The 25,893-nt window shown below is 42.6% G+C and overlaps 1 protein-coding gene across 1 annotated transcript in view; it reads right to left on the reverse strand.

Annotated features, from left to right (window-relative positions):
- Nucleotides 1-6,011: 6,011 nt before the first annotated feature.
- Nucleotides 6,012-25,893, reverse strand: part of LOC138853040 (uncharacterized PE-PGRS family protein PE_PGRS10-like) — a 31,167-nt gene continuing 11,285 nt past the window's right edge. Inside the window, exons 2-4 of the mRNA XM_070087385.1 lie at nucleotides 8,519-8,605; nucleotides 7,826-8,210; nucleotides 6,012-7,252 (exon numbers count right to left, since the gene is read on the reverse strand). Of these exons, the coding sequence (XP_069943486.1) occupies nucleotides 6,993-7,252; nucleotides 7,826-8,210; nucleotides 8,519-8,605 (732 nt within the window). The 3' untranslated portion in view covers nucleotides 6,012-6,992. The remainder of the gene's footprint in view (nucleotides 7,253-7,825; nucleotides 8,211-8,518; nucleotides 8,606-25,893) is intronic.

Here is a 25,893-nt window from a genome sequence, read left to right on the forward strand (position 1 = left end):
TTATTATCACACCGGCCGATTCCCACCAAGGCAGGGTGGCCCGAAAAAGAAAAACTTTCACCATCATTCACTCCATCACTGTCTTGCCAGAAGGGTGCTTTACACTACAGTTTTTAAACTGCAACATTAACACCCCTCCTTCAGAGTGCAGGCACTGTACTTCCCATCTCCAGGACTCAAGTCCGGCCTGCCGGTTTCCCTGAATCCCTTCATAAATGTTACTTTGCTCACACTCCAACAGCACGTCAAGTATTAAAAACCATTTGTCTCCATTCACTCCTATCAAACACGCTCACGCATGCCTGCTGGAAGTCCAAGCCCCTCGCACACAAAGCCTCCTTTACCCCCTCCCTCCAACCCTTCCTAGGCCGACCCCTACCCCGCCTTCCTTCCACTACAGACTGATACACTCTTGAAGTCATTCTGTTTCGCTCCATTCTCTCTACATGTCCGAACCACCTCAACAACCCTTCCTCAGCCCTCTGGACAACAGTTTTGGTAATCCCGCACCTCCTCCTAACTTCCAAACTACGAATTCTCTGCATTATATTCACACCACACATTGCCCTCAGACATGACATCTCCACTGCCTCCAGCCTTCTCCTCGCTGCAACATTCATCACCCACGCTTCACACCCATATAAGAGCGTTGGTAAAACTATACTCTCATACATTCCCCTCTTTGCCTCCAAGGACAAAGTTCTTTGTTTCCACAGACTCCTAAGTGCACCACTCACTCTTTTTCCCTCATCAATTCTATGATTCACCTCATCCTTCATAGACCCATCCGCTGACACGTCCACTCCCAAATATCTGAATACGTTCACCTCCTCCATACTCTCTCCCTCCAATCTGATATTCAATCTTTCATCACCTAATCTTTTTGTTATCCTCATAACCTTACTCTTTCCTGTATTCACCTTTAATTTTCTTCTTTTGCACACCCTACCAAATTCATCCACCAATCTCTGCAACTTCTCTTCAGAATCTCCCAAGAGCACAGTGTCATCAGCAAAGAGCAGCTGTGACAACTCCCACTTTGTGTGTGATTCTTTATCTTTTAACTCCACGCCTCTTGCCAAAACCCTCGCATTTACTTCTCTTACAACCCCATCTATAAATATATTAAACAACCACGGTGACATCACACATCCCTGTCTAAGGCCTACTTTTACTGGGAAAAAATTTCCCTCTTTCCTACATACTCTAACTTGAGCCTCACTATCCTCGTAAAAACTCTTCACTGCTTTCAGTAACCTACCTCCTACACCATACACTTGCAACATCTGCCACATTGCCCCCCTATCCACCCTGTCATACGCCTTTTCCAAATCCATAAATGCCACAAAGACCTCTTTAGCCTTATCTAAATACTGTTCACTTATATGTTTCACTGTAAACACCTGGTCCACACACCCCCTACCTTTCCTAAAGCCTCCTTGTTCATCTGCTATCCTATTCTCCGTCTTACTCTTAATTCTTTCAATTATAACTCTACCATACACTTTACCAGGTACACTCAAAAGACTTATCCCCCTATAATTTTTGCACTCTCTTTTATCCCCTTTGCCTTTATACAAAGGAACTATGCATGCTCTCTGCCAATCCCTAGGTACCTTACCCTCTTCCATACATTTATTAAATAATTGCACCAACCACTCCAAAACTATATCTCCACCTGCTTTTAACATTTCTATCTTTATCCCATCAATCCCGGCTGCCTTACCCCCTTTCATTTTACCTACTGCCTCACGAACTTCCCCCACACTCACAACTGGCTCTTCCTCACTCCTACAATATGTTATTCCTCCTTGCCCTATACACGAAATCACAGCTTCCCTATCTTCATATATATATATATATATATATATATATATATATATATATATATATATATATATATATATATATATATATATATATATATATATATTATATATACATAAACACTAAGACAGAAGAATTTGATCTCTCACACATACCTGCTGGATGTCCAAGCACTTACCTCTCTAAACTTTTTCTACGCACTCCTAATTCAACTGCCGATTTCTTTCAATTCAGGGCGCCACAGTAATGTAGGGTGCCCCACAAGGTAGGGTGACTCAGCAAGGCAGGGTGCCCCAGTAACGTAAGGTGCCCTAGCAAAGTCAGGGTGCCCCTGCAAGGCAGGGTGCCCCAGCAAGGTAGGGTGACCTAGCAAGGCAGGGTGACCCAGCAAGGCAGGGTGCCCGAGCAAGTCAGGGCGCTCCAGGAAGGCAGGATAACCCCGTAAGGCAGGGTGCCCCAGCAACATAGGGTGCCCCAGGAACGTAAGGTGACCCAGCATGGTAGGATGCCCTAGCAAGCCAGGGTGTCCTACTAAGGCAAGGTGTCCTACCAAGTCAGGGTGCCCTAGTAAGGCAGGCTGCCCCAACAAGGCAGGATGTCACACCAAGTCGGGTGTCCTACCAAGGCAGGGTGTCCTACAAAGGCAGGGTGCCCCAAAGAAAAAAATCCATCATTATCCTTCTTATCTACTGTTATTCCTAGCTACAAGAAAAGAGAAAACAAGCCTCATACTCCTGGCATTTCAGAAATCATTTAAGACACATTCACACAAGAGGTATGTCTTTCCAGTGGCTTTTCTAATTCCGTCATCATTTCCAGAACAGATAAGGTACCATTACTAGATAAATACTGGAAGATTTATAAACCGTGTGTAATAAGAATTATAAACAATATTTTACTGACAGAGCTTAACTACTCAGTGTCACTCTGCACCGTCAAGTGGGAGAGCTTCTCTCGGGTTGTTTTATCTGTGATAATGAAAATGATGACCAAACCGGATAGTATCTGATAGTCTGAGGTTCTAAGTTAGTCGTCATGAAGAACCATGAAACTTCTTAGGAACTCTCATAAAAAAAAATCCTTCTGGTTCACGTAGTCTCAGGATGTCATATAATCGTTCACACACATCATTACTACTCTTGAAAATGTCTAAGTAACAACATGTCATTCTTTCACTGGCGTCAAGAAATTGTTTTACCACAACTTTACAAAGTTCGTCAGTCCACAAGTGTTCCACCAAGACTTGTTTATCAGTGTCACAGCCGCTAAAACTTAAAAATTATGAGCAAATATGTTCGTCACAGATTGTGTACTAAAGACTATTGTCATTGTGAAATATTGTGAAGAGAAATTGTTCACCTCGAGCAGAAGTTATACAGTCAGTATTTCACTGTTCTATGACCGCTTTAGGTCGTCCATTTCTCTTAGTAACATTGTGTTGTGTCGGTCCTTTTTAAGTCTCGTGTAATTATACTAGTCGAATTAGTCACCAGTGCTCGTTAATTTACTATTTATCTTCCGATAACTACGACTAATATAGAGTTATAATCCGTCAAACAGTTCCTTATGCTAACAAGTTTTTCAGTCAAACATTCTGTCCTTTCAACAGGTTAAGTAAATTTAAGTAAATTTAAGTAAATTTAAGCTTTGTTGTCTTTTAACAGATAAAGTTTAGCAAGACATTATCAGGTCCACTTATTAAAGTTTGGTTAGATCTTCCACAACAGGTTCAGTTTATAACATTTTCCGTAACAATTAATGTGTCAAGTTTTGTTCAGCCTTGTACAGCATTCATGAACTGGTCAGGTTTTGTTCAGTCTTCAGTAAAATGGTACAAAGTGTCAAGGCTGTTAAATCTTCTCTAAGGATCCAGCACAGTACATTTTTGCTAAGTCCGAAGTGTCAAGTCTTGTATGACAGTCCGAAGTGTCAAGTCTTGTATGAAAGTCCGAAGTGTCAAGTCTTGTATGACAGTCCGAAGTGTCAAGTCTTGTATGACAGTCCGAAGTGTCAAGTCTTGTATGACAGTCCGAAGTGTCAAGTCTTGTATGACAGTCCGAAGTGTCAAGTCTTGTATGACAGTCCGAAGTGTCAAGTATTGTATGACAGTCCGAAGTGTCAAGTCTTGTATGACAGTCCGAAGTGTCAAGTCTTGTATGACAGTCCGAAGTGTCAAGTCTTGTATGACAGTCCGAAGTGTCAAGTCTTGTACGACAGTCCGAAGTGTCAAGTCTTGTATGACAGTCCGAAGTGTCAAGTCTTGTACGACAGTCCGAAGTGTCAAGTCTTGTATGACAGTCCGAAGTGTCAAGTCTTGTATGACAGTCTGAAGTGTCAAGTCTTGTATGACAGTCCGAAGTGTCAAGTCTTGTATGACAGTCCGAAGTGTCAAGTCTTGTACGACAGTCCGAAGTGTCAAGTCTTGTATGACAGTCCGAAGTGTCAAGTCTTGTATGACAGTCCGAAGTGTCAAGTCTTGTACGACAGTCCGAAGTGTCAAGTCTTGTATGACAGTCCGAAGTGTCAAGTCTTGTACGACAGTCCGAAGTGTCAAGTCTTGTATGACAGTCCGAAGTGTCAAGTCTTGTATGACAGTCCGAAGTGTCAAGTCTTGTACGACAGTCCGAAGTGTCAAGTCTTGTACGACAGTCCGAAGTGTCAAGTCTTGTATGACAGTCCGAAGTGTCAAGTCTTGTATGACAGTCCGAAGTGTCAAGTCTTGTATGACAGTCCGAAGTGTCAAGTCTTGTACGACAGTCCGAAGTGTCAAGTCTTGTATGACAGTCCGAAGTATCAAGTCTTGTATGACAGTCCGAAGTGTCAAGTTTTGTATGACAGTCCGAAGTGTCAGGTCTTGTATGACAGAGTCCAAAGTGCCAAATCTTGTATAACAGTCCAAAGCGTCAGGTCTTGTATGACAGAGTCCGAAGTGTAAAGTCTTGTATGACAGTCCGAAGCGTCAGGTCTTGTATGACAGTCCGAAGTGCCAGGTCTTGTATGCCATTCTGAAGTGTCAGGTCTTGTATGACAGTCCCATGTGTCAGGTCTTGTATGCCAGTCTGAAGTGTCAGGTCCTGTATGGCAGTCCGAAGTGTCAGGTCTTGTATGGCAGTCCGAAGTGTCAGGTCTTGTATGACAGTGTCCAAAGCGTCAGGACTTGTATGACAGAGTCGGAAGTGTCAAGTCTTGTATGACAGTCTGAAGTGTCAGGTCTTGTATGACAGTCCGAAGTGCCAGGTCTTGTATGCCAGTCCGAAGTGTCAGGTCCTGTATGCCAGTCCGAAGTGTCAGGTCTTGTATGGCAGTCCGAAGTGTCAGGTCTTGTATGACAGTGTCCAAAGCGTCAGGTCTTGTATGACAGAGTCGGAAGTGTCAAGTCTTGTATGACAGTCCGAAGTGTCAAGTCTTGTATGACAGTCCGAAGTGCCAGGTCTTGTATGCCAGTCCGAAGTGTCAGGTCCTGTATGCCAGTCCGAAGTGTCAGGTCTTGTATGACAGTCCGAAGTGTCAAGTCTTGTATGACAGTCCGAAGTGTCAAGTCTTGTATACCAGAATCGGAAGTGTCAAGTCTTGTATGACAGTCCGAAGTGTCAGGTCCTGTATGACAGTCCGCAGTGTCAGGTCTTGTATAACAGTCCGAAGTGTCAGGTTTTGTATGGCAGTCCGAAGTGTCAGGTCTTGTATGACAGTCCAAAGTGTCAAGTCTTGTATGACAGAGTCCGAAGTGTCAAGTCTTGTATGACAGAGTCCGAAGTGTCAGGTTTTGTATAACAGTCCGAAGTGTCAGGTTTTGTATGACAGTCCGAAGTGCCAAGTCTTGTATACCAGAGTCGGAAGTGTCAAGTCTTGTATACCAGAGTCGGAAGTGTCAAGTCTTGTATACCAGAGTCGGAAGTGTCAAGTCTTGTATACTAGAGTCCGAAGTGTCAAGTCTTGTATACTAGAGTCCGAAGTGTCAAGTCTTGTATACCAGAGTCGGAAGTGTCAAGTCTTGTATACTAGAGTCCGAAGTGTCAAGTCTTGTATACTAGAGTCTGAAGTGTCAAGTCTTGTATACCAGAGTCGGAAGTGTCAAATCTTGTATACCAGAGTCGGAAGTGTCAAGTCTTGTATACCAGAGTCGGAAGTGTCAAGTCTTGTATGACAGAGTCCTAAGTGCCAAGTCTTGTATACCAGAGTCGGAAGTGTCAAGTCTTGTATGACAGAGTCCTAAGTGCCAAGTCTTGTATACCAGAGTCGGAAGTGTCAAGTCTTGTATGACAGAGTCCTAAGTGTCAAGTCTTGTATACCAGAGTCGGAAGTGTCAAGTCTTGTATGACAGAGTCGGAAGTGTCAAGTCTTGTATGACAGAGTCCTAAGTGTCAAGTCTTGTATACCAGAGTCGGAAGTGTCAAGTCTTGTATGACAGAGTCCTAAGTGTCAAGTCTTGTATACCAGAGTCCGAAGTGTCAAGTCTTGTATGACAGAGTCCTAAGTGTCAAGTCTTGTACTCTAGAGTCCGAAGTGTCAAGTCTTGTACTCTAGAGTCCGAAGTGTCAAGTCTCGCATAAGACTTTATCGTCTAACACTTCATCAGTTTTTTAAAGTGTTCTGTGAGAGGCGGCGGAACATGGATTGTTAAACTTTCCATAACATTCCCACGTCTATAAATATTCATGCAAGTTTTCTTCAGGATGATTCAGTTTATCAAGATGTTCCAATATTTTCTGTCGATCCTTCCATACTTAGTCTTTGTATTTGAATCTTCGTATGTAAGTATTAATATAATACAATGTTAAATCTATGTTGTTTGTTTTCTCTTGTACAAATTTTTGTCGTTTGGGCTGATCTCCCATTTTATTTTCCCTCTTCGTATTCTTAAATACGTGTCAGATACGTCTTGTCATCACTGTTTTTCTTCATGTTTGTGTCCAGAGTCGTCTTGACGTACATGTCAACATCACCAGTCCTTTAAGCGTCTGGGTGTCTGTCTTATTAATGGAACTGTCTATGTTTTGGTTAGTTGGCTAAAATTCAACCTATATATTCATTAGATGTCTATATCTTTCGAATCTATGAATCACAATGTACTCCACTTATACAAAGTCCGTCGTATCTCTGCACTGAAGTACTGTACTTATCAAACATAGGATAAGTTCTTACTTATTACCTGTAACGTCGTAACTCTATTCTTGATCTATATCACTGTACTTGGAAATGGCATTCGAAACCATGTCGGTGAGAAGCTGGAAGGCGGACGGAGTAGCGAATCCCTTTGCCTCATCTGAGGATCTCTTGCTGTAGCCGCCTGCACCAGATCCAGTGTCGTAAGTCTGGTACGTCGACCCTCCGGATGATCCATAGGCAGGAACTGGCGCGTAGCTGTAGATGGCCTCCCCAGTACCACTTCCAGTCTCCCCGTAGCCAGCAAGTTTCTTAATATAACCTGGAACGTATCATAAATTTTAGGCTGCAGAACCAGCTCGAGGATGTTGGAATACTAATTGTAAAATTGATTTGAGTGTAACTCTCCAAGGAATTGTGACTTCTTTCTCTTCCTTGGATCATATCTGATTTCGTCCCATTTCCTTGCTGCCTTATTAACTTTACGGGTCTAATGGAGTCCCAGAAATATATCATTAATTTAAATGTGAAGAAAATATCTTTAAAATAAATGGAAACCAGTCAAAGCTGAATTATTAAAGTTTATTGAATCTACTTAGAGAGAGAGAGAGAGAGAGAGAGAGAGAGAGAGAGAGAGAGAGAGAGAGAAAGAAAGAAAGAGAGATAGATAGATAGAGAGAGAGAGAGAGAGAGAGAGAGAGAGAGAGAGAGAGAGAGAGAGAGAGAGAGAGAGAGAGAGAGAGAGAGAGAGAGAGAGAGAGAGAGAGAGAGAGAGAGAGAGAGAGAGAGAGAGAGAGAGAGAAAGAAAGAAAGAAAGAAAGAAGAGATAGATGAAGAGAGAGAGAGAGAGAGAGAGAGAGAGAGAGAGAGAGAGAGACTTAACAGTAGTACCTACCAAGTATAATAGCTACTAAGATCAGAATTGCTATTTCGACTGCCAAAATCGGTATGAGTATGGCACCGACGCCTATATTTCCGAGGCCTCCAGCCAGTCCGCCCAGTCCTCCAAGTCCACCGACGCCACCCAGTCCACCCAGGCCACCCAGTCCACCCAGGCCGCCCAAACCGCCCAAACCACCGGGATCGCCGACTCCGAGGAAGCCGCCACCACCGCCGCCACCACCGCCACCACCGCCACCACCGCCGCCACCACCAATAGTTATACCCGTGCCGCCGCCCAAGGTGCCAAAGGAAGCAGAGATCTCGTTGGCAGCGGCAGAGCCTCCGTGGCAGGTGGCACAGGCTCGACCTTCAACTTCTCCATCACCTTCCGGCAACACCTGCAATTGTTCTTCCACTTAGTATCATCTTGTGACCTCAAACATTCTTGCAGTATACAAAATGCACTTTATATATAATAAAATATTATTAAGCAATAAAGAAAACCACTAACACGTAGAGTATTTCGGGCAAGTTTACTCTAATGAATCAGTACCGTTCAGGTTTTTGATCTAAGAAGTTACGGAACTATAATATAATCATACGTATACATATATGAAAATAATAATGATGATGATAATAATAATAATAATAATAATAATAATAATAATAATAATAATACGAGAACAATATTAGGTGTAATACAAACCTGGTTAGCTGAATCCAGATTTTCCGTAGCAGAAGATGAGTCGGTGAAGAGTACAGCAGCAGCGAGGACAAGACACAGCCGAGACATCTGTAACAAAGTGGAGGTGTCAGTTGCTGTTCCAGGAGACGCAGACATGTACCCATATTTAAGAGATGACAAAAATATGATACAAGGTGAATAGAAACATGGGTTTACCGCATCATCTCTTCCTTGGATCAAACCTAACTGATTCCCATTTCCCTGTATTGGTGCTGTATTTTCCTTATGAATGATAATAATGAAAAATAAATTAAAAATATAATGCAACTAAGAATATTAATTAGAACAAAGTCACTGGTGAAGTGCGTGGTGCCAGACGAACGACTTAAAAACCTGTGGTCAACACTAGCGGGTTTAGCGCTGGGTTTTAATAATAATAATAATAATAATAATAATAATAATAATAATAATAATAATAATAATAATAATAATAATAATAATAATTAAGGGCAACACCTTAGAACACACTACTCTGAAGTGATCCTTTGTTTTTTAAATGTTGTGGAGAAGCTGGCAGACAAGCGGAGTTGAACCACATGACGGATGTCTAGCCACATGACGGATGTCTAGTCACATGACGGATGTCTAACCACATGACGGATGTCTAGCCACATGAGGGATGTCTAGCCACATGACGGATGTCTAGCCACATGACGGATGTCTAGCCACATGACGGATGTCTAGCCACATGACGGATGTCTAGTCACATGAGGATATCTAGCCACATGACGGATGTCTAGTCACATGACGGATGTCTAGCCACATGACGGATGTCTAGCCACATGACGGATGTCTAGCCACATGACGGATGTCTAGTCACATGAGGATATCTAGCCACATGACGGATGTCTAGCCACAGTGTTAGGAGACAGTATTTCTGACCAGCGAACGAAATAAAAAATGTGTAGTTAATGTGTGTAAACAGGAGACGTAACTTAAAGGGAGTAGGAGAGAAGCATCGTGGGGAAAATTACTTATAACTAGTGAGGGTTATACAGACTGTGAAAGAAAGTTAAGAGAGGTGTAATAACCCCTGGATAGCCGGATGTAGAGAAGAGGGAGGGATGGGGCAGTGTTGGAGGAGTGTTGGAGAGCACAGGTGAGCACCGTGAGTAAAATAATTCATTAGAAACAATATTATTCTGTAAGAAGACCATCACTGTGTAGCGCTGGGACTATGAAGAACAATTTGGAGAGTCAGGACACTTATGTAAGATTCGTCAAGAAACAAAACAAGTGTTTACTGACGCGGGTCTTAGTCAGATGATGACCCTCAGCTGGAGCTGACTTTGGTATTTAGTGACCCTTGTTGTACAACTGATGTAGAGTGACACTACAGGAATGATAGTGTGTGTGTTCTTATCCATTTGTGGTTGCAGAGGTCGAGTCATAGCTCCTGGTCCCGTCTCTTCGATGATCGATACTAGGTCCACTCTCTCTCCCTGCTCCAGGAGTTTTACCGTACCTCTTCTTAAGGCCATGTGTGGATCCTGCCTCCACTACATCACTCTCCAGACAGTTCCATTTCCTGACAACTCTATGACTGCAGAAATACTTCCCAACATCTCGGTGACTCATCTGAATTTTCATCTTCTAGCTGTGACCCCTTGTTGTGTCCCATCTGTGTGTGTCTGTACTCATTTACTGGTGGTTTCATGCGAGCGTGAGCAGACAGGGACTTGTACATGAATGTGCAAAGATAGTAATTTCAATGCATGAATGCAAAATCATATATGTGTGCGCAGATAGTCATACAAGTGTGCGCGCAGACAGCCATGTATATATGTTATGCATCCATGTATATGTGTGCAGACATCCATGCGTGTTCTTCAGCTTCGGGAACTTCAGAGAGTTTCTTCCAGTAGAACCTGACTGTTACTCAGACTTTGTACCTCCCAGGGCAGCCTAAAACACACAGGATAAATAAACTTGTTATGAAGCTGTCTTTGTCTTTCTAGAGTAGTGGGGAAGAAATATATATATATATATATATATATATATATATATATATATATATATATATATATATATATATATATATATAGATATATATATATATATATATATATATGTGTGTGTGTGTACTCACCTATTTGTACTCACCTATTTGTGGTTGCAGGGGTCGAGTCATAGCTCCTGGCCCCGCCTCTTCACTGATTGCTACTAGGTCCTCTCTCTCCCTGCTACATGAGCTTTATCATACCTCGCCTTAAAACTATGTATGGTTCCCGCCTCCACTACTTCACTTTCTAGACTATTCCACGACTTGACTACTCTATGACTGAAGAAATACTTCCTAACATCCCTTCGATTCATCTGAGTCTTCAACTTCCAATTGTGACCTCTTGTGTCTGTGTCCCATCTCTGGAACATCCTGTCTTTGTCCACCTTGTCTATTCCGTGCAGTATTTTATATGTCGTTATCATGTCTCCCCTGACCCTCCTGGCCTCCAGTGTCGTCAGGCCGATTTCCCTCAACCTTTCTTCGTAGGACAATCCCCGTAGCTCTGGGACTAGTCTTGTTGCAAACCTTTGCACTTTCTCTAATTTCTTGACGTGCTTGACTAGGTGTGGATTCCAAACTGGTGCTGCATACTCCAGTATGGGCCTGACGTAAATGGTATACAGTGTCTTAAACGACTCCTTACTGAGGTATCGGAACGCTGTGTGTGTGTGTGTGTGTGTGTGTGTGTGTGTGTGTGTGTGTGTGTGTGTGTACTCACCTAATTGTACTCACCTAATTGTGGTTGCAGGGGTCGAGACTCAGCTCCTGGCCCCGCCTCTTCACTGATCGCTACTGGATCCTCTCTCTCTCTGCTTCCTGAGCTTTGTCATACCTCTTCTTAAAACTATGTATGGTTCCTGCCTCCACTACTTCACTTGCTAGGCTATTCCACTTGCTGACAACTCTATGACTGAAGAAATACTTCCTAACGTCCCTGTGACTCGTCTGAGTCTTCAGCTTCCAGTTGTGACCCCTTGTCCCTGTGTCCCCTCTCTGGAACATCCTATCTCTGTCCACCTTGTCTATTCCCCGCAGTATCTTGTATGTCGTTATCATGTCTCCCCTGACCCTTCTGTCCTCCAGTGTCGTCAGTCCGATTTCCCTTAACCTTTCCTCGTACGACATTCCCTTGAGCTCTGGGACTAGCCTTGTTGCAAACCTTTGTACTTTCTCTAACTTCTTGACGTGCTTGACCAGGTGTGGGTTCCAGACTGGTGCTGCATACTCCAGTATGGGCCTAACATACACAGTGTACAGTGTCTTGAACGATTCCTTATTGAGGTATCGGAACGCTATTCTCAGGTTTGCCAGGCGCCCGTATGCTGCAGCGGTTATTTGGTTGATGTGTGCCTCCGGTGATGTACTCGGTGTTATGGTCACCCCAAGGTCTTTCTCCCTGAGTGAGGTCTGTAGTCTTTGTCCACCTAGCCTATATTCTGTCTGCGGTCTTCTTTGCCCCTCCCCAATCTTCATGACTTTGCATTTGGCTGGATTGAATTCGAGGAGCCAGTTACTGGACCACATGTCCAGCCTCTCCAGGTCTCTTTGCAGTCCTGCCTCATCCTCGTCCGATTTAATTCTTCTCATCAACTTCACGTCATCTGCGAACAGGGACACTTCAGAGTCTATTCCTTCCATCATGTCGTTCACATATATCAAAAATAGCACTGGTCCTAGAACTGACCCCTGTGGGACCCCGCTCGTAACAGGCGCCCACTGTGATACCTCTTCACGTACCATGACTCGTTGCTGCCTCCCTGTCAGGTATTCCCTTATCCATTGCAGTGCCCTTCCTTTTATGTGTGCCTGATCCTCCAGCTTCTGCACTAATCTCTTGTGGGGAACTGTGTCAAAGGCCTTCCTGCAGTCTAGGAAAACGCAATCTACCCAACCCTCTCTCTCGTGTCTTACTTCTGTTACCTTGTCATAAAACTCCAGGAGGTTTGTGATACAAGATTTGCCTTCCATGAACCCATGCTGGTTTTCATTTATAATCTTGTTCCTTTCCAGGTGTTCGACCACTCTCCTCCTGATAATCTTCTCCATGACTTTGCACACAATACATGTCAGAGACACAGGTCTGTAGTTTAGTGCCTCGTTTCTGTTTCCTTTCTTAAATATGGGGACTACATTAGCTGTCTTCCATTTCTCAGGTAGTTGCCCAGTTTCAAGGGATGTGTTGAAGATTGTGGTTAGAGGCACACACAGCATCTCTGCTCCTTCTCTAAGGACCCATGGGGAGATGTTGTCCGGTCCCATCGCCTTTGAGGTGTCAAGGTCACTTAAGAGCTTCTTCACCTCCTCCTCAGTTGTTCGTATGTCATCCAACACTTGTTGGTATATTCCCTCTTGATGTTCCCTTCTGTGCTGTCTTCCCACAGCCCTTCCTGTCTCTACTGTAAAAACTTCCTTAAATCTCCTGTTCAGCTCCTCACATACCTCCTGATCATTTCTTGTGAGTTCTCCACCTTCTGTCCTTAATCTGATCACCTGGTCTTTGACTGTTGTCTTCCTCCTGATGTGGCTATACAACAGTTTCGGGTCAGTCTTGATTCTCGATGCTATGTCATTTTCATACTGTCGCTGGGCCTCCCTCCTTACCTGTGCGTACTCATTCCTGGCTCTGCGACTGATCTCCCTATTTTCGTGTGTTCTCTGCCTTCTGTACTTTTTCCATTCTCTATTGCACTGTGTGTGTGTGTGTGTGTGTGTGTGTGTGTGTGTGTTGGGGGAAGGAAGGGAAAGAGGAAGAGAAATTTGAATGATGTAATATAATATACCCAAGTACTTACGTACATGAATATATAACAGTGCATAGTCATTGAGAAAAATAAAGATTGAAAATAAGAGAGAGACAAAGGGAGATGGGGAAGAGTAGGAAAAAAAGAAAAGTATAAAGAAGAAGAAAAAATAAATAAAATTTAAAATAAAAATATGTCGATGTAGTTATATAAACCAGTAGAGGTATTAGACAGGAATAAAACAGCAAAACCAGTGCACGTTGCGTATTTCTAGCAGTTCTTACCTGGCAACCGACCAAAAAAAGTTCATAGTGGCAGCTGCGTACCTATTTACCGCTACGTGACGGTGGATGAGGTTTTACGAGATGGACCAACACGCTTTTCGGTCCGAAAAATTGAAACCAGGTCCTTTCAGAGTTAAGTCGAACGTTCGAACACTGAGCTTTATATCACTGATGGTTGTAGCGTGTGTGGGTGGAGGGGTGAGAGGTGTGTAAATTACGTAGGTGGAGGGGTGAGAGGTGTGTAAATTACGTAGGTGGAGGGGTGAGTGTGTAAATTACGTAGGTGGAGGGGTGAGAGGTGTATAAATTACGTAGGTGGAGGGGTGAGAGGTGTGTAAATTACGTAGGTGGAGGGGTGAGAAGTGCTTAGGGGGAATAACAACAAAGTTGCTACCCAGTAATTACGGTTCTTCACGTGGTACAAATATCTTTCTAAATTGAATTATGTAAATTAATGTGCAATGAATGTCAGTCGACAGAGTGTATTGTGGAAGCTTCCATCGCGCAGCGCTGAAGACATGACCAGAAGAAGAGTCAGGGTCGAGATGATGTCTCCCAGGAACTAGGTCAGCAGGGAAACTCGCACAAAGGGCTCGGGAAAAGAGAAAGTCGGTAAAGACAAAATGTGTATGGTCTGAGGTGAGCGTGAGGTGGCCTGCTTGGGTCTTCACCTGAGTGAGAGGAAGGTCAAGAGACCCCATGGGGAGTGACGTGGGTATGAAGGAATGGGGGTCGGTGAGAAGATGGGGAGAGGTGAAAGAGAGGGAGGGGGAAAGTTGTTGTTTTCTTGACCGTAAGAAACATAGCAAGAATGGGGCAGGGAAGGCTAAGACTGCATTAATATTTCCACCAACTTCCTTCATTGTTCCAACAATACATCATTGTTCAAACATTATCATCATTGTTCCAACAGTATCATCATTGTCCCAGCAGTGTCATTATTATTACAATATTATCTGGTCTTCATTGAAAAAGGGTTTACTAAGTGATCTCAATATATTTTTTCCTCCTCCTCATTTTGGTTTAACCTTACATAGTGACCTCTTCAGTGACCCCCTATCTTCTTACTAAGAAGAGGATGCTGGTTTGTTTCTTTGATCCTGGGATGGGAGGATATGGGTGTCAGGATGGGTAACATGGATGACAATAAACTAGACGATCAGACAGCACGAAGAAAGTGTCGGATACAAGAGTTACATCTGCATGTATCTCAGTACCAGAGAGACAGTGATGCTGGGAAGCCAGGAATCCCCCGTCTTATGTCAAGTTTGGCTAAAATAAAGTGGACAGTGAATGGTTACACAACACACTCGATATAAGCTTCTAGCTTGATAAATGCTGCAAGTGAAAAGCAGTGCAGTTCAGTGAGAGCTGGGACAAGTTCAGCGACAGCTGGGACAAGTTCAGCGACCGCTGGGACAAGTTCAGCGACAGCTGGGACAAGTTCACTGACAACCAGGACAAATCAAGGGACAAACATAACAAGAATGAAAGAAAACAGGTACATCTCTCAAGGAGTTCCCGCATTAGCTTTATGAATATTTCGGCTTTTAAATGACAGAAGTCTTAAGGTGAAAAAGGAAAAGCAGAAATTCGATGTAAGAAGCGCCTGACAAGCACTCAGGGCTGATGCATCTTCTTCACTAGCACTCAGGGCTGATGCATCTTCTTCACTAGCACTCAGGGTGATGCATCTTCTTCACTAGCACTCAGGGTGATGCATCTTCTTCACTAGCACTCAGGGCTGATGCATCTTCTTCACTAGCACTCAGGGTGATGCATCTTCTTCACTAGCACTCAGGGTGATGCATCTTCTTCACTAGCACTCAGGGTGATGCATCTTCTTCACTAGCACTCAAGGTGATGCATCTTCTTTACAAGCACTCAAGGTGCTTGTTAACATAATGGGGTCAAGGAACTCACACAAGGGAAGACCATATTTCACAGATTGTTGAACTAACGACAGATGAACAGGTTCAGTCGCAGTAGATGTTTCCTTGGATGTGTTTCAGTAGTGTCTAAAGCCTTTATGAACTTCCATCTGTTCGCGTTTCCCTCTATTATTACGAGTCTTGTGTCCTTCCATCAAGCCACGTGAGAATGATTTAATTTTGAAGATTTAAGCTAGGAAGGAATTTCGGAAAACACTAATTAGGCAGAAGAGTTATAAATGAGTAGAGGAAGCAGTCAAGTTGTGTAACTAAAGGCAAATACTTTGGGAAGGTGAGAAAAAATAAGTTAGACATGCGAGTTAGGTTACGGAAGATTTCGTCAGGAAACAGGACAAGCGTTTCTTGACGCGGGTCTTAACCAAATGATGACCCTCTCCACAGAAACTTCTGGTCTTCTGACTAAAACCTTCCGTTGATTTACCCGTTGAAATTCTTCATACAGATATTAACCTCCAGCTGTTTAAATAGTTACTGGTTGCAGGTAGTGGAACAAGGTAATAACCGAGTGAATGAGGTTACAATACTAGCAGGCTACTTTAAGGATTGGCTCGTTATGGATTCTAATCCCGCCCGTTCGTGAGTGACTTACTAATCTCGTAATGACGGTGTCGCGAGCCACTGAACAAGTAATAACATTTCTGACCCCCTTCCCCCATGCACATTGACCATTTTCCGCACTTTATGTTATTCGATTTCTATAAATTCGAATATGAGAGAAACCTTGAGTAAACGTTTCGGTCAAATCTAAGTCAAAACTATGAGATGTACTGGAAGCAGGTATCTGGGGAAGATCAAACTGAAAAAAAAAATGATGTGACGATCATTTCAATAAGATTTAGCTTTTTCTTTTGTTATGGTCACTTTAAGAAAACAACAACAACAACGTGATCTAATTCGTTGACTGAAACAAACCACAATGACTTTTTGGGTCACTCGAGGTTAAGTCAACGTAATTTATGACCAACGAAGACCTAAAAATGCCGTGTTTATTGCTGACGTTGTATAACCGTGTAATAATTCGTAGAAGCATATCTAGGGGTACTTTTTTAATAGTTGAGATGTGTTCTAAACCTGTGTGGGTCAGTCATCGCAAGGAATAGTGGAGGCTCAGTCCTCCGTCCGCTGGTCGTGAGACTGACTCACCAACATTCACTAACTGCTGTTACTGCATGTAGAAAAGCCTGAATGGAAAACTCTCGTAACATGTCACAGGTGAATCACAGATAAGTCACAGGTATAGCGAACTCCCCCTATCCCCCCCCGGCACACCACGTCTTATGGGGCTGGTTGTGTGGGGAGGAAAAGAAGGAGAAGAGGAGGGGGGAGACAGGAAGGAGGAATGGCAGATAACAAAGAAATAAAAGTTGGTGGCTGCCAGAACTGATAAAGCCGATGTCGAGTCCGGACAATAAAAACTGGTGTTTGAAGGACGAGTTATGGGCTACATGAAAGGAATCTGGCAGTAAACAATGAAAATATGAGAGGTGGTGGGGGAATAATATAGAGTATTGGAAACAAGAGAGTGGAGATTGAGCAGCAGGTGCTCGCCGAGGCTCTGCACTGCGGTCTACCACATCCTCTCTTATTACCATAACTCCTTGATGCCAACAACTTCTAGTGGGAGTGCTGATAACACTGGTAACCCAGAGCGTCAGTAAGCCAAGATAACCCAGTAAAGCCACTATGCCATGATTATTTTCATTTGGGTCCCTTGATCCTCGTGACCTCAGGATGCGACCCACAGCACTCAGCTAAAACCCGGATACCTACTTATTGCTAGGTGACCAGAGGCAACAGGTATAACAAAACATAGACAATGTTTATATTTGTCCTGGGATCGACCCCAGGTTCTTCAGATGTAAGTAGATGACGCTACTGCTTGAGCTCCGAGCCCATCTAAGCTTGAGCTACAAGAAGCAGAGATAACGTATTCTTCTCACAACCGAAAGAACGCGGGTCGATTCCTTAGCGGGAGTGAGAGATGAGTAAATCTGACGCCTCCCGCCTTTGTTCACCCAGTATTAACCAGATACGTCGGAGCTAATCGACTGTTGCGGGTTGTATCTTGCTTGAGGAAGTGACGGGCCTCAACGGAAGTAAGCCACAATACTTGACTTTCTTGTGTTACTCTTAATCAATTCGTATCCCATCCCAGCATATTAGATTTTGCTGCGAGTTTATTGTGCACCTCATGTCCATCCTGTACAGTGTAGCGCAAGAGCATATAGTTACACAAAAGACCTAGGAATCTGTCCCCAAAAGGGCTTACAGGAGTGCATCTAGATTTGTATCCATAGTTCACTTATTTGTTGCAAAGAAATTTAGGAAACTTGCTTAATATATCTGGTATCTCCTTTTCATCGGTAGGAACACAGTCACAGCGATGGTTGACAGCATGTAGGAACAGTCACAGCGATGGTTGACAGCATCCCATGCGGGGATGCGATAGCATTTATATAGGAGAAAACAACCTGGGATTTGGACACTCGATACATGAACATGAATACGCTTGCAGAAAGTAACACGAAATATACATGTGATACACCGAAAATACACACGCACATGTCTAGATTCTGCAAGTATTTATGTTGTAGATACCATCACACACAACAAAGGGATGGACATTCAAGCAAAATCTATCGGAATTTATTTTTTTTTTGAAGATAAAAAGACACTGCCAGGACCTGACTCCTCTCCCCAGAGGTCACCCAAGTATACCTGACCTCGGTGGCTGGACACCCAGCTATATCTTAGTGCTGACACACTCAGATATATCTTCCTGTTAACACATCCATCTATACAGAACAAGCACAATACTGACACTCCCGGATGTACCTTAGTGCTAACACACAAACATTAACTTTCTTAAAAGTTAGGTTCGTTTAATTTTTTGCATTTTTTTCTGCAAAAGATAACAATTACGAATACTGACAAACGTTCAATAAAGGATCGAATAATTAAAGGACCAGCAGCAACTGTCAGACTGACTAGACAGACACCAAATAAGTCTGGTCTTAGGTCTGGCTGCCAGAGTAGAACCCTAACCACAGGCAGTCTTGGGTCTGGATATCAAGATAGAACCCCTCAAACTCGTCGCTGGTAAATCACAGATAAGTTTATTTATAAAATTAAGATTAAAGCCATTTATATTCTAATATAATCTAGTCTAAAAAATTTCTTCTCAATCTTCAAGAAGTGATTACCAACTAATCCTTCTGCTGGGGATTTTCATCCAGGGATTATTATTACATTCTCTTTCGAGCACTAAACTCTTATGGATCATACAACTCTTTTAGTTCAACCTAGTTGAAGAGTTATACCCCTGCCTGCGGTCACTAGCGTCTGGGGATTACTTCTCAAGTAAATATCCCAGTAAAAAGATATAAAAAACAAAATACAGCGCCTTTGGAACGAGAATTAATCAGAGTTGATCCCATATAGTTACATTTTGTCCAGACAGACGATGTATATACACTGTGAGCAACTCTCAGTTATTTTGCATGACTGATTAACAACAGTCATCCAAAATACTCGACACTCGCCTAGCAATTAGAACTAACTTTCACCTTCCTCGAATCGAATTAGATTAACTCCTCTACCGCCTATACCCAAGCTGATAAGCCTTAAGGGTTTACCGCTTTTCCATGATTATAATAGCATAGGGAGATTGAACAAGAAGAAATTGACTTCAACACAACATTGTTCGCAATGGCTTCTGCATGCCATACGACTTTCGTAAGATATATTAATAGTTAAGTATATAAAAATGCAAATGCCTTGGTAAACAAGGAAAGACAAAACAGAAAAAAAAATGGAAGGAGAGACGACGATATTGAGGATATTGATGGAGTGCTGAGGTAGGGAGAGGAAGGTGTGGAGTGTTGAAATGGGGGTGGGGGAAGTGTGTAGTGTTGGAGGAGTAAGCAGGGAGAAGGGGGAACATGGAGAAGAGCCTGGAGTAAGAGAGGAAGAACAAGAACCAGTGTTCCAGTGACATACTCTTGTCAGGTGCAGGAGGTCTCCTGTGTATGTTGAAACTATATTGTGGGGTATAGCACCACACGAGGTGTGCAACTCTCACGTGTTAAGTGACGGACCCGGACGGTGCAATAACAACAATGAAGAGGAATTGTTGCAGAGCAGGCTTTAATTAATGGCATGGGTTCTCGCTCCTCGCAGAGCGAAACGTTCTCCCAAAGAAAATATTCTATATCTACATGTGTCAAGGCTCAGGCTGGTTGAACGAACACAAGTGAGGCAGGGTGAACGAACACAAGTGAGACAGGGTGAGCGAACACAAGTGAGACAGGGTGAGGGAACATAGACACAGTAGAAAAGAAATAAAATATGCGAAAGAAGCAACGAGGAAAAGGATTAGAAGAGTGAGTGTAAGAAGAGGGGATGGAAGAAGGTACTAAACTTGACCTCTGAGACGTCGTGGATGAGAGCTCACAATGGTAAAAAAAAAGAGTGAAAGATACGGCTGGGTTTTCAGGTGAGAACAATAAGTAAAGGAATGTTGATATGTGACTGTTAGAGAGGCCAAAAGAGCGTCACACAGGGATGGTTCTCGTACCTGAGAGTGTCTGCTGGTCTCTGGCTTCCCTCGCTGCCAGGAGGCTTCCAAAAAAATTATTGCCCGGGTCACGCTGCTGGAGTCATTCTGGTTAGCTGGGAGTCAGATTGATACGACAGTTTAATAATGCACTAAAGAGAGAGAGGGGGGAGAAAGAGGGAGAGAGAGAGAGAGAGAGAGAGAGAGAGAGAGAGAGAGAGAGAGAGAGAGAGAGAGAGAGAGAGAGAGAGAGAGAGAGAGAGACAGACAGACAGACAGACAGAAACAGAGAGAGCAAACAGAGGGAGGGGAGGAGAAAGAGGAATGGTGACGCAGAAGCGAGTTAAAGGATTATGAGTAATGGGAAGGTAGGAAGTTACGGAGGGAGGGAAGGATAGAGAGGCAGGGAGGGTATATACAAAGGCAACACATGGGCAGGACCTTGTATAACCACTGCCACTCCCATCTTCTGCCTACACATCCACTGAGGAATGGATGATGTTGTTGACATAGTTGACAGAAAGTCCCTGGTTATACACATTTAATTTGTATATTTAGAAACATCTGTTTTCATTTTCATGGTCAGGTTGAGTTGAAGTAAAGAGACTATAAATTCCTGAACGTGAAAGAAATATTTCCTAACAGCCACTAGACTGTCGTGCAGACTTTTCTTAATAGTCAGTCAGACTTTCTAGGAGTCATGTTAACATTCCCAACAATCGTTTTCCATTTTTTTACAGCAAAATGGTAAGACATAAGAAAATGCAGTTTTTTTATATTACAGCTGAACTAATATCTATATTTTTTGTACACCTACACAGTGATCTTTTCTCAGCAACGCCAACATGTCCACCTTTACTGGATCGTAACACATTTAATCGGCACTTCAGCTCATAAAGAACAAAAGGCACGATACCGTGACTGGAACAATAGGAGAGAGGAACTTACGACGACGTTTCGGTCCGACTTGGACCATTTACAAGTCAAACTAAAGAGAGAGTGAGGGGGCCAGTGGTAATGTTGGTAGTGGTAATGTTGGTAGTGGTAGTAGTAGTAGTAGTAGTGGTAGTGGTAGTAGTAGTAGTGGTAGTGGTAATGTTGGTAGTTGTAGTAGAAAGTTGTGACTTTTCCAGTGTCATCATTTTCTTTTAGGACAGACTGCTTTAATGTCAACTTCTGGAATATGGAAAACATAATCCTCCACAAGGTAAAGGGACTGAAGGGAGCCTGGCGTGAGGAGACTGAAGGGAGCGCGGTGTGAGGAGACTGAAGGGACCGTGGCGGAGGAGACTGAAGGGAGCCTGGTGAGGAGACTGAAGGGAACGTAGTGTGAGGAGACTGAAGGGAGCGCGGTGTGAGGAGACTGAAGGGAGCCTGGTGTGAGGAGACTGAAGGGAGCGTGGTGTGAGGAGACTGAAGGGACCGTGGCGTGAGGAGACTGAAGGGAGCGTGGTGTGAGGAGACTGAAGGGAGCGCGGTGTGAGGAGACTGAAGGGAGCCTGGTGTGAGGAGACTGAAGGGAACGTGGTGTGAGGAGACTGAAAGGAGCGCGGTGTGAGGAGACTGAAGGGAACGTGGTGTGAGGAGACTGAAAGGAGCCTGGTGTGAGGCAACTGAAGGGAGCGTGGTGTGAGGAGACTGAAGGGAACGTAGTGTGAGGAGACTGAAGGGAGCGTGGTGTGAGGAGACTGAAGGGAGCCTGGTGTGAGGAAACTGAAGGGAACGTAGTGTGAGGAGACTGAAGGGAACGTGGTGTGAGGAGACTGAAGGGAGCCTGGTGTGAGGAAACTGAAGGGAACGTGGCGTGAAGGGACTGAAGGGAGTCTGGCGTGGCCATTCCATGGGGCCCATCACACTCAGTCTGCCAATGAATCACATGTTACCTTAATTACGCTATCGTATGCACAGATCTGTATTTTCATATCCTTTACCATACTGTTGTAATATATTTTTGAAATCGAAAAAGCACTTCGAGGTCTTGTAATATATTGACCGTCATTATTATTATTACGGACGAAGGAGTCACTGAGAGACGTTCTTAGTTCTACTTTGTTAAATGCCATCAAGTATTCGGCGTTCTCTCTCTCTCTCCCTCTCTCTCGCTGTCTTTCTCTCTCTTCCTACTAAGAATACGAGGAACTTAATGATTTTTCCATTTGTTTCGCTAAGAGTGCGCCACCATCGTTAATGGTAACAATGTCGGAAATGACTTTAACTGTTTCCTGTAACATTTCTGTCACACTGGTTACGTTGCTTTACCTGTCTACTAAACTATAAACCTACTCGAGGTTTTAGGACCGTATAGTGACTGACCAAGTCGTTGAGGACCATGCAGTGACTGGCGATTATGTTTACCACCGTCCAGTAACTGTCCATAATGTTTATAAACATTCATTAAATAGGAATTGATGTTGGGAAGTATCCACTAACTGACCACAGTGTGAAAGTTAAGACACATGTGCAACATCTGGATATCTTTATTGTAGACGTTTCGCCATCCAGTGGCTTTATCAATACAGATTTAGTGTTTAGAATCCTTCAGCGATTGAACGTGGTTTTAAAACCATTCAGTATTTTATGACCGTGATTATGTATTATTACGTGGTTCACGGCTTAACTTTTCTGCACTACACCTGGTGCCTTGAGACCAACAAGGACTCCACATATGTAGTGATTGCTGTGTTACGAACCTCATATGATACAGGACACTGAAGCGTAATAATTGTACGAACAAAAATGCGAGAGATAGTAGAGATATAGTTTATGTAGATTAATTTATATATATGTCGTGCCGAGTAGGTAAAACTTAAATAGCTTAAATGGCTTAAATAGCAACGCTCTTCTTGCCGAATAAGCGAAAATTTGCAAAAATCATTCTGAACCTAACGAAAAAAATATATTTCATTGCGATTGTTTATTATTAAATTATTGTAAACTTATCTAAAATATATTTAGTTGGATTAGAGTAAATTAAATTGCGCTTGTTATAATAAGGTTAGGTAAGTTTTCTAAGGTTCTTTTGGTACAAAATTACATTAAAATACATGAACAAATATATCTAAATGTATATATATATATATATATATATATATATATATATATATATATATATATATATATATATATATATATATATATATATATATATATATATATATATGTCGTGCCGAATATGTAAAACTGGTCAATTAGCAAGAACTCATTTAAAATTAAGCCCTTTCTAAAATTTTCTCATATACGTTTAAAGATATATTTTTTTCATTAATGATAATGTAAATTTTTTTAATTTTGCACCAAAAGAATCTTAGAAAACTTACCTAACCTTATTATAACAAGAACAATTTATTTTAGCCTAACCTAACTAAATATATTTTAGATTCGTTTTCAGTAATTTAATACTAAACAAACACAGTGAAATATTTTTTTTTCGTTAGGTTCAGAATGATTTTGGAGAAATTATTGCATACACAAATTTTCACTTGTCCTATATGGCAAGATGAGCGTTGCTATTTAAGCCAAGATCGCAAGTTCTGCCTATTCGGCACGACATATATATATATATATATATATATATATATATATATATATATATATATATATATATATATATATATATATATATATATATATTTTTTATTATCACACCGGCCGATTCCCACCAAGGCAGGGTGGCCCGAAAAAGAAAAACTTTCACCATCATTCACTCCATCACTGTCTTGCCAGAAGGGTGCTTTACACTACAGTTTTTAAACTGCAACATTAACACCCCTCCTTCAGAGTGCAGGCACTGTACTTCCCATCTCCAGGACTCAAGTCCGGCCTGCCGGTTTCCCTGAATCCCTTCATAAATGTTACTTTGCTCACACTCCAACAGCACGTCAAGTATTAAAAACCATTTGTCTCCATTCACTCCTATCAAACACGCTCACGCATGCCTGCTGGAAGTCCAAGCCCCTCGCACACAAAACCTCCTTTACCCCCTCCCTCCAACCCTTCCTAGGCCGACCCCTACCCCGCCTTCCTTCCACTACAGACTGATACACTCTTGAAGTCATTCTGTTTCGCTCCATTCTCTCTACATGTCCGAACCACCTCAACAACCCTTCCTCAGCCCTCTGGACAACAGTTTTGGTAATCCCGCACCTCCTCCTAACTTCCAAACTACGAATTCTTTGCATTATATTCACACCACACATTGCCCTCAGACATGACATCTCCACTGCCTCCAGCCTTCTCCTCGCTGCAACATTCATCACCCACGCTTCACACCCATATAAGAGCGTTGGTAAAACTATACTCTCATACATTCCCCTCTTTGCCTCCAAGGACAAAGTTCTCTGTCTCCACAGACTCCTAAGTGCACCACTCACTCTTTTTCCCTCATCAATTCTATGATTCACCTCATCTTTCATAGACCCATCCGCTGACACGTCCACTCCCAAATATCTGAATACGTTCACATCCTCCATACTCTCTCCCTCCAATCTGATATTCAATCTTTCATCACCTAATCTTTTTGTTATCCTCATAACCTTACTCTTTCCTGTATTCACCTTTAATTTTCTTCTTTTGCACACCCTACCAAATTCATCCACCAATCTCTGCAACTTCTCTTCAGAATCTCCCAAGAGCACAGTGTCATCAGCAAAGAGCAGCTGTGACAACTCCCACTTTGTGTGTGATTCTTTATCTTTTAACTCCACGCCTCTTGCCAAGACCCTCGCATTTACTTCTCTTACAACCCCATCTATAAATATATTAAACAACCACGGTGACATCACACATCCTTGTCTAAGGCCTACTTTTACTGGGAAAAAATTTCCCTCTTTCCTACATACTCTAACTTGAGCCTCACTATCTTCGTAAAAACTCTTCACTGCTTTCAGTAACCTACCTCCTACACCATACACTTGCAACATCTGCCACATTGCCCCCCTATCCACCCTGTCATACGCCTTTTCCAAATCCATAAATGCCACAAAGACCTCTTTAGCCTTATCTAAATACTGTTCACTTATATGTTTCACTGTAAACACCTGGTCCACACACCCCCTACCTTTCCTAAAGCCTCCTTGTTCATCTGCTATCCTATTCTCCGTCTTACTCTTAATTCTTTCAATTATAACTCTACCATACACTTTACCAGGTACACTCAACAGACTTATCCCCCTATAATTTTTGCACTCTCTTTTATCCCCTTTGCCTTTATACAAAGGAACTATGCATGCTCTCTGCCAATCCCTAGGTACCTTACCCTCTTCCATACATTTATTAAATAATTGCACCAACCACTCCAAAACTATATCCCCACCTGCTTTTAACATTTCTATCTTTATCCCATCAATCCCGGCTGCCTTACCCCCTTTCATTTTACCTACTGCCTCACGAACTTCCCCCACACTCACAACTGGCTCTTCCTCACTCCTACAAGATGTTATTCCTCCTTGCCCTATACACGAAATCACAGCTTCCCTATCTTCATCAACATTTAACAATTCCTCAAAATATTCCTTCCATCTTCCCAATACCTCTAACTCTCCATTTAATAACTCTCCTCTCCTATTTTTAACTGACAAATCCATTTGTTCTCTAGGCTTTCTTAACTTGTTAATCTCACTCCAAAACTTTTTCTTATTTTCAACAAAATTTGTTGATAACATCTCACCCACTCTCTCATTTGCTCTCTTTTTACATTGCTTCACCACTCTCTTAACTTCTCTCTTTTTCTCCATATACTCTTCCCTCCTTGCATCACTTCTACTTTGTAAAAACTTCTCATATGCTAACTTTTTCTCCCTT

The sequence above is a fragment of the Cherax quadricarinatus genome, chromosome 21 (assembly GCF_038502225.1).
Source record: "Cherax quadricarinatus isolate ZL_2023a chromosome 21, ASM3850222v1, whole genome shotgun sequence".
NCBI classification, from domain to species: Eukaryota; Metazoa; Arthropoda; class Malacostraca; order Decapoda; family Parastacidae; genus Cherax; species Cherax quadricarinatus.